Source organism: Crassostrea angulata, chromosome 5 (assembly GCF_025612915.1).
Source record: "Crassostrea angulata isolate pt1a10 chromosome 5, ASM2561291v2, whole genome shotgun sequence".
NCBI lineage: Eukaryota > Metazoa > Mollusca > Bivalvia > Ostreida > Ostreidae > Magallana > Magallana angulata.
Window position 1 is genome coordinate 33,267,038 of NC_069115.1, and position 13,384 is coordinate 33,280,421.

Here is a 13,384-nt window from a genome sequence, read left to right on the forward strand (position 1 = left end):
GCAAAGCAAGTCAGTATATTCAACACTCCGGCTCGTGCACTATGTATCAAACCCTGACTACTATTTAGGCATAGTACATGCACAACACAACACTATTATATAAGTAGGGGTCAGCCCACATTCGTGACTTTGTATAGTAGATGGAGGACGGGCATTCATTTCAAAGCCTTTGTTTACTGTCAGCCTAACCGAGTACAAACTTGTGGAAAAGACAAAATACGCATTATACATTTAGGAAACTCCTGTGAAAATAAGAAGTTTGTACTACATTAGGCTGGTACCTAAAAAATGAAAAACGTATGAAAATTTCAAGGTTTTTCCTATAGCAAGCGAAAGCTATTACATGCGTGACCCATGTTTGAACCCACGCATGGAATAAATTATTTCAAACAATCACGTGGGTTCTATCCAGGTAGACGTTTTTCAAATGTGCCAATCGATCCACCAACAGAACAATGTTGATTTCAATTTCTCCTCCCTCTGATTAAAATAGACACAATTCAAGTAGGTTCGGTTCGATTTTTATGGATTTAGATTGTTTATAGGCATTTAAAAATCCTCAATTTTTTAAACTGTATGCTAATTTTGGTAAATTTAAGCGTGCATATAAATCTTAAGTATCCATCAGTGCTTAACTATTACGAGAAAAAAGCAATCTGTTGATATTCCCTACATAAAAACGGCACTGAAAAAGGCCCCATTCTCTATAGCTTAAGTGCACTTGTTCTTTGCTGAAAAGCTTCAAAATGTCACACTACAGATCAAGTTTACACTTTTGTGGCGTCTGGTTGACATATTTTCGAGAAAATTAATTTTTTATATTCCAATATTTCAATGACCGGGTTCGGTGTGTATTGAATGAACGAGGAAGGTATGTAGTCAGTAATATTATCGTGCATTAATTGGACCATTCCTTCTATTGTTTCTAACAAACAAATAAGTTCTGTAAAATAGTGTCAAGCATTGTGTTGTAAATTTAATCCAGAGGGTATTTTGTATTTTTACAATCGGGTTCGTTATCGGGTTAAACTGTTGATTCGGGGTGCAGAAGACGGTAAGGAATGATATTCTGCATAACAGTGCATTATTTTCACAAATTTCTACAAACCAAATGGGGACGTGTATTGCTTATACAATACTCTCAGAATGCTTGTTTATTCAAGGAGGCTTTTGGTAAATACATTTTTAATTTGTTAACATTAGTTATAAAAAAGCGTCGTTCTGATGGCTTTCGATGTTGTAAAGAATAGCTCATTAAATTTGTATATTAAGAATATCATTTGTTGCGCTACTATCTAAGTTAACAAATCAAAATCCCATCGCCTTTGATAATAATAAATCTATTACCGTTACCTTTAAAATCCTAGACATTGATAAAAGGTTCCTGGGGAAAATGTTGGTGAGTATTCTGCTTCTACATTTATAGATTGGTGTAATGACAATGTAAACGTAACTGACGATCCCTGTGGAATTGGACAGCCAAATGTATGACTTCCATTTACTACCACTTTCGTATTACATGATATTATTGTTAATGGTTCCGCTGTCACAAGTAAATCCCCAGCAAATCCAAGGAGGGCCACAGTACATTCGCATGGTTGGTTAATTTTGTTAAAGTCCACGTAGATCCGTGGTCCCGATTTAAATACTCTGCTACAGGTAGTTATTGATATATTTCCAACTACAATTATAGTAATTGACAAACACATATTAAATAAAATAAAAATAAACAACTGTTAAACACTGTTTGAATTCTTCATAAAATAATATTTTGGAGTTGTACTCACCATTCGATGGACATTGTCCTGAAAAAGAGAATTAGACGTTAAATTTTAAATATTTGTTATTTATATTTGTATTAACAATTGAGTGAGAAATTAAAGTAAATTGGAATAAAAACCAGTTGCTATCAAGCATTAAAATTTGCTCTTATAATATCATAATTAGTTTTGTGGGCTACTTTAACCGAACAAATCAACATCCCCAGGCCAATGAGTGATGTTACCGAGCAATTATATCATAATATCATAAGTATGCGTACTTGCACAAGCGACATAAAACACGATGAATTGAGTATACAGCGCGTGTATTATGTAAAAACTGAAAATTATTGTCACACTCTATGGAAAGCCACCGAGTAACCGTTTTGTTCATATGTAATATAAATTTTATATTGCATACCAAATATGAAACTACTTAACAGTATTTATGTTTCATAATACATAATAAAAAATACAATATCATATAACACAAACAATAAATGGCAATGTAAACGATTTTTTTTTTACTACCAAACGGAAATTCCTAACGTGCTTCCCCCAATGACTAACATGGACTGTGAATACATGTATACAGATAGATCATTTTTATGAAAAAAGTATGTTTCAGAAAAAAAATGCATATTAGTAATGTTGTATAAATAAATAGAATACGTTTAAGAAAGCAGAAGAATTACAAAACTGTCTTTTAATGTTAAACGTTGTCTGTATACTTACGAACTAATAAAACTCACCATTTGTTGTCATTAGGAAGGCAAAAGCCATTAACACACATAGAAGATCCTTCATTGTACATGTATGACATGTATGACATGTATGACTAAACTAACCAGGAAGGATTTGATGACTTCATATTAACCTAACGAGGCTTAAAAAATAAAGTACTGAAAATACTGAAAAGTATGAAACAGTTCCTATTGACATCGGGACAAAAATTCTGGTATTTCGCCCTCGAAGCCATGTAAAAGATGTATAATATTCAACCTTGTTGAAATTATTTTAATACAAAGATGCACACAGAGATAATTTTTAATGTAATATAATGTGCTCGTACCCAGTCGGAGATAATTCATTTTTGAGCATTTTTGATGACTTTTTTGTTTCGTTTTGTCACAGATAATATTCCCGGTACTTTTTGGTCAGTGCGACAACAAAGTAGACATTGACAGTGCTACGAATCAAACTAATTGGAGAATATCATTTTGTGAAAGAATAAGTTATTACTGTAAAACATTATGCCTTTAAAAAGAACAGAATATTGTGTTTTTTTACACTTCGGTGAATTTTCTATTACATTGAGACCCATTCTACAGAACAAGATAAAAGCAAGCTGACTAAGTATGGCATTTTCCAATTGGGGTAACATTACTTCTTTTTAAAGAGTACTTGTTAATACAAGTACTACTTAATTGAAAAGCAGTTAAATAATTAGGGACCTTTTCGATCTGTTGTTTGAAATACTAGTAATTAGATGTTTTCCCTTATAGAGTCAAAGTTGATGTACTTCATGCGCGAACTGATCTTACATTATGGTGTATACCGTAAACGTACTGAATTTAGCGTGTACGCTGTTCGGCGGAATATGATTTTTCAACAAGTTAGTGTCGATTTGATATGGCGCGTGTACCTAGTGTACCTAATGTTTACATAGTATTAAACTACAGTGAACTTATATATTTCACATTTGGCGATGTACTTGATTTCGCGGACTCCGTGTTTCTGCCTAAAACGCCAAGTAGAATACACAGCGAAATGTAATCCGTTTCCAGTATGTAGATACATTTTCAGGTATCAATAACGTGTTTTAAATAAATGCAGACGGGTGCATTTGACTCCAGTGTTTAAAGTTAAAAGTTCTGATGTATTTTATTCAGATGCAATTCACAGTAAATTTGTAGTACAGAAATTGTTTAACAATTGACTTTTTATTGTACAAAAACTAATATAAAATATGTCTGTAAACATCAATTATATGATAACCATGCAAATGAAGATTTAAAACCCTCAATAGGATTACAGTTTGCTAGAATTGCAATTATTTGAATACCAAAAAAGATTATAATGATGATAATAATAATATAGAAATGTTTAAACACAATTTACTTGACTTGCATATCAGGCACATAACATCGTTTTTGAAAGTTGGACGGGGGCAGACTGATCCTCAGAAAAAAAAAAACAACTTGCCAAAATCATGAAAATCAAAATTCATAATCCATAGAGGCGGAAGGGAAAGGAAGACCAGCAAAAGTTTTAAAAAAAACTATCTGAAATAATTCCCTAAATCATAAAACATCTAATTCGTTTTGGGAAGGGCCAGTTTCGCTTTTAATATTCATTATAATTGTTTACATACTTATAACAAGTTTAGAGGTATTTTAATGATAATTTTTTTTTTATTTAAATCAAGTAAAATATTTCCACCCCTTTTCACACATATCCCCCAATTCTTCCTTCAACGTTCCTTGTTTGCATGTATGTAAAACAACACTAGGAATAATGTACCTAAAATGTTTAACAGAAAATTGAAGACTGATATTAAAAAGCATGTCATCTTCCTTTTTTTTTAATTTTTCATCAGTCAGCTCTTATTCAACACCAATGTAAAAGAAGCTTTTTTGGTTTTGTGTTTGCACACTGTCATGGACAGTTGCATAACTTTTGTTTTGTTTATACACCTGCGCATAGACATCTCGTCTAGAGTGACCTATATTGCTATTATTTAGATCTGGAAAGACAGGTACTGAATCTACAGGTTGATTAATAGAAGGTCCGTCGTCATGATCTCGGTTACTTTCCAGATCTGCTACGGATGAATAACCATCACCTTGCTGTTTGTCTTCTTCTTCCTCTTCTGTGCACGTAATATCTTCGACCTCGTCAGAAGAGACGTATAGGGGGTTTCCTCTCAAGGCAGTGTTTGAATCAGCATTTTCCTTTGTAGGTGCACTGTCCTCTTCCGTAGATTTATCTCGGCTACATTCCAGATTTGTTGCAGATGAATAACCTTCAGCTTGCTGTTTGTCTTCTTCTTCTGTGCACTTAATATCTTCGACCTCGTCAGAAGAGACGTAAAGGGGGTTTCCTCTTAAGGCATTGCTTGAATCAGCATTTTTATTTGTAGGTACACTGTCCTCTTCCGTAGATATATCTTTCGTTCTTTCAATTTTTCCTCTTCAGAAATGAGAAAAACAAAATCAAAAGATGAACAACTTAAAGGATATTAGAGAACTCCATGCTGTATCATAATGGCTTGTACCTGACATATAAACTGATTCATTTAATGAGATGTGTAACTACATTTAGATACCATCTTGTATGTAACAAGTTACATATTCACTTTTAACATAATTGATTCGATAAAGTGTAATAGATTACTAAATGTTATTTTTCTTATGTTACACATGTATAAACAAACAATTATACAGACCTTTTCGTCAGGGCTAAGACACAAGTTATTAGTCCAATAAGTATTAAAACAACCCTAAGCGCAAAACCGGCGATGATATCTAAAACAACAAATTCTCTATTTTTTTTATCTTAAAATGAAAATTAGATGTTAAGTAAATCTAAGGAATTCTAATATGTCTTTTGTACTCTCGTAATACAGGTATAAGGTTTTGACGTAACAACGTTTAGCCTGAAAACGAGTTTTTAGTGGTAAATGGAATTTTTCAGTTATAAATTAACAAATGTATCAAAATGTGCATGTCCTCAAAATCTAATAATATGTCATTTTTAAATTGCTTGTGTACTGTGTTTTAAATTGCCGAAGATATGATTATACATGTAAGAGAGGTAGGGACATCTATCGGCGCATATTGTAGAAAAATACAGTTGGCTCTCATGACATTATTCGTATTACAAACGATGTATAAGTTTTTGTTCTATATGTCCAGTCAAGTTTTCGAAGACGACCACATTAGGAGAAGTACCAGACGCTTTCAGTACAGACCGTCAAGGTCAGCATGCTTTTAAATCTCATAAGGTTAATCAAAGTACTGAGAGTACTGAAAGACGGAGTCTTGAAAGTTTTAATTTATAATTGTCCACATTTTCCTTGAATATGTTAAAAAAAACTATGAGTTTAAATTTGTTGTTTCAAACTAGTACGTTAAAATTCGCCTTTTTGCAATTGCCTGATACTTTGTATAAATTTTACTAAATCCCGGCCGGGACTGTTCTTCATAATTGTAGACAATTCACACAATGGTATTTCATGTAAAATAAGACCCCAAGGAAAAAATTTAAAAACTACAACTAACCGGGGAAATCAAAACGTCAATTATATTTAGGTAGATAATTTGAATTATTAGATTTATTTATTTTGTGATCCAAGGGAAAATCCACAAGTCGGACGTATCTGTTATACAAGGTTTATGAAAACTCCGAAAACTCTCAAACTGCTGAATTACCGAACGAAGTTAACATTTGCATACCGATAACAAACGCAGGCACCTGACGTTAGAAATATTTATTTTTACAATAAGATTATACCAATTACTATAACAAAAAGAAGGTTCGTCACGGTAGCCATTTTGATATTTTAGACCGACTTATCTGTCACGATTTTCTTGCAGCGATTGATATAAAATTAATAGGTAAAAATAAATTCGTTCGCCACTTACTACTTTTACGATACAACTGTTCCTTTCATTAAAAATCATACTCCGAATTCAGTCAACTGCTTTTCAAATCGATAAAACTAGAAAGTGGAGACCAAAAGTAATGAATCACGTCATGTTTTGGGGTAGACCTTTCCTGATTGGCTGTTAAATATGTCGTTAAAACTAAAACAACAACATAATAAAGACATTAATTGATAAATTTACAGAGATAAGTCAGTTAAAGGACTGGTTGGAAAAAAAAAGTAAGGAAGATGTACAGATCAGTTACTTAGTGCTAATGAAGGAGAGCTGGTTTCATGTGTAGGAAAAATATTCACATTGCGGTAACATGTTTTACTGACAATTGCTAAAGCAAAAATTATTGTATGATAATTGTAAACTGTTAACGTTTGCTATTAATTCAGAATTATTTGATTTTAAAATTCCTTAAATATGCAAAGGTAACGTTTTAACAGCAAAATCCTGTATTATGTATGTTGTAGGACATTGCCATTTCAGGGATCTGTATCCTTTCAATATACCCTCTTATAATAATTGCACATTTTCATGCGTGTCTTGGAAAAAATGAACTGATGAACTGAACAAAAGCTATTTCATTTCATTTTTTCGAAGAACTACAGTAAAGGATTTGTAAATCAGATTTTAAAACTACGATAAAAAACTTGTAGTTTTTATCTTTTTAAAATTGAGATAAGTACTATTTATTTACATGTACTACCACACGGTAAGAAACAAAAAATTAAAACATAACAACCATGCATTATCTCTGAATTCATAGATCTAATAATAGTGCGAGATATTTACCGATGGGAGAAAGATCGGCTGGGTTTCTGATGAGAGACATTAAGATATTGATGAAGAATTCTTTTATATCATGAATATGACTGGTTTTGTCCGTTATAAAGTATAAACTTATGTCTCATAACATTAAAGAAATACATGATTATATATTCCAACTAAGCCGGACAACATGAACATTAACATTTAACATGGTTTTTCAATCGATAAGATTATTTGATTTATATAAATTTTGCTTACAATGCATTGTTCAAAATTAAAATTCAGTTTAATTAACTTAAGAGTCAATGAACAAGAAGGCAAATTCAGACTTGTTTTTACTTTCTATGTACAAAATTTAGAGATGAACAGCAGTCATGCCGCAAGTAGACTAGAAACCAATGAAACACCTATCTAATGTAAATCATCTGTGTATAACCCGTCCAGATTTTAATATCGGCTCGCGCATGAAGTTTCAGGTGATAGATTGTGAAAATAAAATTCACAACTTTTCAAAAATGGTACATTGCGTTTCGGAACTTTACTTTCGATACAACCTTCATCCTCTTTCATTGATAAATGAGCTCGTCCACCAACTGATTCGTCGATGGCAATGTGCATGCAGTTACGCAACTCATTCCACAAATCACTACAACTGTTGAACCCGAGCAAGAATAGACTGATCAATAAAGCTATTTGATTATTTTCTTTATAGAATTTGCTTGATACATAGAGGACTTAAAACGATTTAATGCGTGTTTTTATGATATATATTTACTGAAATGCATGAAAAGTTTCTGCACTTTTTTTACGCGTAGACTCAAAACGTCTAAAAACTGATTGTTTTTGATTGATAGTAAATTTTAAACTGACAGCAACACACACACAACAAAATATTAAACATTACAGTATATTTTTAATGAAATGAGTGTTCATGACAGTTAGTATGTACATTTATTCATGTAGAATCATGCAATTCTAAAAATCTAAAAATGGCATGCTTTACCGGGTATAATCAAAGTTAATTTCAATGTTGGATTGGTCAAAAAGAAAAAAAAAGTTTTCATCCTAAATTCAATTTCTGTTTAGAAAATGTATGACAGAAATTTGAAATTCTCTCTAAAAAATATATTTTAAAAATTAGTTTTATCAGTAACCATATTACATGTATATGAGTAAACAAATATGCATTTGCAGAGTTCCATATCAAATTTGCAAATAAAATGTAACAACTAAAGATGTCAGTTAAATTATATAAATGTTTTTAGGAGGTTATAAAATTTTACATAATCAAAGTAACATTTCCTTTTTTTCGACTAAAGTTCATTGTTTAAATCTTTAAAATCAACACTTACATATCATTTTTTGTGAATCATCTGGTGTTGTTTTCATGGTCGGAGAACTAAAACTGACACTAGCCGTTTCCTTTGAATTTGTGATGACATCTGTATTCATATTATTTGTAACAGTGGCTTCTGTCGATGGCTCAACGAAAGAGGTTGACCTTGAGTGGATTGACGGGGTTGTTGTTGTCAGTATTGATTTTAAATTTTTTGTTGTTGTTGATGTCGTTGCTGTTGTTTTTAAAGTTTTTGTTGTTGTTGTTGATCTCGCTGTTGATGCTGTTAATGCTGTGCATCTAACACTCAAATCTCCATCGGTGCCACCTGAAGAGATAAAAAACTAATGTAGTAGAACATATGGAACGCCATAGCTGCCTTAAGGTCAATTTTATATTATATGAATTGGTATATCTTTTATATGCAATATTAATATCAATATATGCAGTTGTAATATCATTATATGCGGTAATTTCACCATTATATCCAGGTGTAAAATCTTTACATGAAGTGGTAACATCATTACGTTATGACGTAAGATCATTATGTGCAGTGGTTTATTCATTAAATGCTATGAATAAATCTTTATATGATATGATAAACTCATTTCATACAGAGATAAACTCATAATGAACTACTGTTCAATCGTGATGTTATGTAGTACACTCTTCATGTGCAGTTGCAAAATCCTTTTATGCAGTGCATCTTCTTGACAATAGGTGATAAGTTTATTATATGCAGTACTAACATGCATCATGTTATGGCGTGTTAAAATCATTATGTACATTTATATGGTGGTTAAACCTGTATGTATTGTGGTGAAAGCTTTACATGCAATTGTAAATCCTTTATATGATGCGGCAATTCTATTTATGAGTCATATGATGTAGTCAGTTCTTTAGATGATGTGATCATTTCATTATATGGAGTGGTAACTTCTTTATATGCAGTCGTAACTTTTTAAAGTTTTAATGTTTTGAATTCACGAGAGAGAGAGAGAGAGAGAGAGAGAGAGAGAGAGAGAGAGAGATTCTCTGTTCTTGATACATAGATGTGTGATAAATCGAATGGATTTTTAGTAGAGTACGCGTTTAATTTTTAAAGTAAAATAAATTTCAAAAAATAATTGTACTTTGTAGAAATTAATACCCCCTCTAGACCCGCGCATACAGTTAGGTAGATCACAGTGTATCTTGATGTTAACATAGAAGAATTTGATTTCTACTTGCTAGCGTGTTTTAAATATACATGTAATTCTTCGGAGCTTATTTAGAAAATCTAATTCTGTCTCTTCAAAAACGTTTATACTGAGTTACTTTGCTCTTTAAAATCATTTTAATAGCATCCATATAAACCGTGGCGCTTGGAACAAACCTATCCGTACATCGCTGGTTCATACATTATTGCACGGCTTGCTTTGAACAAAGTCGAACAATGTGTACATATATTTTTGAAAACGACATATTTTACAAAAAAAAATTACATTAACTTTATCGATTGATGGGTTACTTTGTTTTAAAATCCCTCGTTCAGCAGCAGATGTTTACAATTCATGTTTATAATGTAAACAAAGTCGGTAACGTTGAAAAAAATCAGCACACATGTAAGATATTACAATGACAAACGTTTTGAAACTTATTTACCCCGAACTTATGAAACGGGTATTACCTTTTCATGCGATTAAAAATTAATTTAAAAAATACCAAGCCATGAAACCAGTCACATTTTCAGTGTAACCATTTTACAATTTGTTTACTGCATTAGGGTCTAGAATGGGGGGGGGGGTGTCGTGGGGAGGACCCTACCCCAGGAAAATTCAAATTTCTTAAATTTTCATAAATTAACCACAAATTTAAAATTTGCCTCGGACCCATCGCCTTCCTTCCCTTCGGCAAACTCAGTATTCATCAGACCCCCCCCCCCCGAAATAATTTCTGGATCCGCTTATAAGATGGTCTTATAATAATGATATCTGCAACAGCTTAATGGAAAAAAGCACAGGAACTGCAACACCTTCTTTGTAGGATTTAAAATACAAAAATACATGCCCGGTAAGCTTTAATTTTATACAGTGGATGAAACAACCATAAAAAAGAGGTTAAGACCAACCAATTTCTTTAAAATCAAATTGATTTAATAACAGGAGGCCTATGGGCCACATCGCTCACATGGGGAACAATAGGTATAAAATCAGCTTAATGGAGTTATAATACAAACTATCTGGACAATGTACAATGATACATGTAGATCCTGTTTAATAAAGTCCACCCCCCCCCTGAATATTCTTATGTTTATAAACATTAGTTCATTTTCTAACAGGATGATTTTATAGTCATATCACATGTTGAGTATTGCAGTTCTCAAAAAGATCCTCAACAGTTTTTTATATATGGGATATAAACCGACATACAACTGTAAAATCATTTTAAAATATGACATTGGTCAGGAAAATTATCAGTTGATAATTTATTCGCTGAAATAAGATTGATTTTTGCGCAGACTTTGTTCTATATTTCAGAGAAGTTTTTAATACTTTATGATTTTAAAATTGAAATATAAATTCCACTCCAGTTTAATCATCAAAGCAGCAATAGCATAAAAATGGTCTTCTTTTTCTACAATGTAAGAGTGTTTTTGACGTTTCAATATGTACACCATCTACTTGCTTACAATAGATGGATATCAATGAATTTCCATAGAAAAGAGAAAAACAATGTTCTTTTTGTTAATGTGTAAATTAATAACTGTCAGTGCGTCGTAGGGCACAGAAAGACGTCGGTACGATTTACTTGTAGGTAACTTACGACGCGGATGTTCTTACTGCCTTTCACAAGGCAAACGTACGTCTGGTGCACACAAATTGTAAGACAAAAGTACACTGCACTCGTGCACCGCACGTTTCGAGTGCATGCAAACTCGTTTTTAAACAAAATTGTCCGTGACACCTATGACTCGATTATTAAACTTTCGTTTGTTTAACGTTGCATTCTCAATCAAATCAACACGATATTTAACGATCAGCCACAGGAACCACGACTGACAAAATCCGTAGCACACGCACAATCCCCAAACACGTCCGACCAGTTCTGACTTAGGCTTTAAATCTTCAAACTATAGCTACTACTTATTTGAATGTTACAGGAGAAGAGAGAAATAAACGTATTTTACCGTACTGACGAATCTGAAGACACTGATGAAACATTCCCTGTTTGGAAGGTTTTATGTATTCTGCTTGTACATGCACTATCTGATTCCTTTGGACGTGTAACGTATGGTTAGATCCTGCCGAGGCTGTGCAGTTGAACATAAAGTCATCGTTAATTTTGACTTGTGTATTGCATTTCTCTGCAGTTGATTTCTTCGACAACACAAAGAGGTTCCCAGTAAATTTTGGGGTCACAGTGCAGGTACATGGATTGTTGATTTCATAGAAGTCTATATGTATTACTAGAGCTTTATACACTGATGGATTACATCTAAATACATATGCACCGGTATCTTGTGCTACAGAAGAAAAAAAAACTTAAATCGTGGACTCAATATTCAATTAATGTTGGATAATGAAATAAATGAAACAAATAGGTTGTACTCACAATTTAGTATACATTGTCCTAAAAAGAGATGATTAAAATTTAACTTCTTGAATGTGTCTTTTAGCAAAAAATATTTTCATAAAATGAGTCTGCAATAAAGAAATGATGCAAAAAGAAATGATACACATAATTAAATGGATGTATCAAAATTTAATATGTCAATTTAATCACATAAAACGTTTCTATAAATATTCAAATAACCATCTCCTGTATAGAATATATAGACAAAATACATGAACAAGTGTCATATTTGAGAACAATATATTGCTCTGCCGTTTTGAATAAAATCTATAATTTAGCATAAAACATTCATAACAGATAATTATTCAATTTATAATTGATGTGTCACTGAAAGGTTCCGAATATTAATACATGTATTAAAGGCGACTGAATAAGTCTACCAGGCTAGACTTTAAAAAGAGAATAATTCTTGTTTGGAGAATGCCAACACATTTTAGAATTATATGTATCTACATGTAACTAAAGCATTTTAATTTGGTATACCGATCGATTATTTTTGGATCAAGATTGGATATAGTAATAAGCTAATTAAAGTAGTCAAACAATCACCCTATCATTTATTGTAACAGTTCATTCTAAAGCACCAAATAATGGCAAATATTGTTTCTTTTGTGGATTATTTAAACAACAATTTATAATAATATCAATTATTTTAATAAGTAGAAATATTAATAAAATAAATATCATTTCAAGTTAAAAACACTAACTAATGCTTTGAATTTAGCATTGATTTCAGAATATTATATCCTGGTTTTTTTTTTCATTGCCAAAAATGATAGCAGTGGCATAATGAAACTTCCTTCATTTCCTCCAAAATATTGTGCAACAAACCGGCTTTGAAAAAATTTAGTTGATTTTCGATAACCATTTCACCCGTCAGAAATATGCTCAAAATTGAAGCTTCTGTATTACATGTACACAAAACTCAATGCATTATATAATGATACAATATAGTAAATACTATAATTATACATATAATTAAATGTTAAATGGGATATTTTAATTACCAAATTGACAGGTTGAATACATTGTTTGTTTAAAATAACTACACATAGATTGTACTTAAGATGAAAATAAAAATATGCGGATTACAGTTTTTAGAAAATAAGAAAAATTTTCAAATTGAATTCAATGTATACTAGAAATAACAGCTGCTGCATTGTTTCATTACTTTGTAATTAAACAGAACAGTGAAACAAACCTTTTGAAGTGACAAGGAAGACAGAGGCCAGTAACCAGCAGAACAT

The 13,384-nt window shown here is 31.9% G+C and overlaps 1 protein-coding gene and 1 long non-coding RNA gene across 2 annotated transcripts; both read right to left on the reverse strand.

Annotated features, from left to right (window-relative positions):
* Positions 1-149: 149 nt before the first annotated feature.
* On the reverse strand, positions 150-2,593 carry LOC128183852 (uncharacterized). Its single transcript, XR_008243657.1, has 3 exons — positions 2,513-2,593; positions 1,788-1,805; positions 150-1,681 (listed from the first exon to the last, which is right to left on the reverse strand). It is a non-coding gene; the product is annotated as an uncharacterized LOC128183852 (long non-coding RNA).
* Positions 2,594-4,140: 1,547 nt separating this feature from the next.
* LOC128183853 (uncharacterized) lies at positions 4,141-13,384 on the reverse strand. The gene is made up of 7 exons (XM_052853028.1): positions 13,339-13,384; positions 12,117-12,134; positions 11,692-12,027; positions 8,539-8,850; positions 5,209-5,287; positions 4,835-4,952; positions 4,141-4,654 (listed from the first exon to the last, which is right to left on the reverse strand). Exons 1-7 carry the CDS (start codon positions 13,382-13,384, stop codon positions 4,367-4,369), a joined length of 1,197 nt encoding a protein of 398 aa, XP_052708988.1. The 3' UTR covers positions 4,141-4,366.

What these genes read in the sequence shown, in the direction of transcription:
- LOC128183853 (XM_052853028.1), bottom strand. Translation starts at nt 13,384, where the DNA reads ATGTTCTGCTGGTTACTGGCCTCTGTCTTCCTTGTCACTTCAAAAG. An exon ending in TGATTCACAAAAAATGATAT is followed by an intron (nt 5,288 to 8,538) that starts GTAAGTGTTGAT and finishes TTGTTGTTTTAG; the next exon opens with ATATCATCGCCGGTTTTGCG. An exon ending in TTTACGTCTCTTCTGACGAG is followed by an intron (nt 4,655 to 4,834) that starts GTCGAAGATATT and finishes TCTTCTGACGAG; the next exon opens with GTCGAAGATATTACGTGCAC.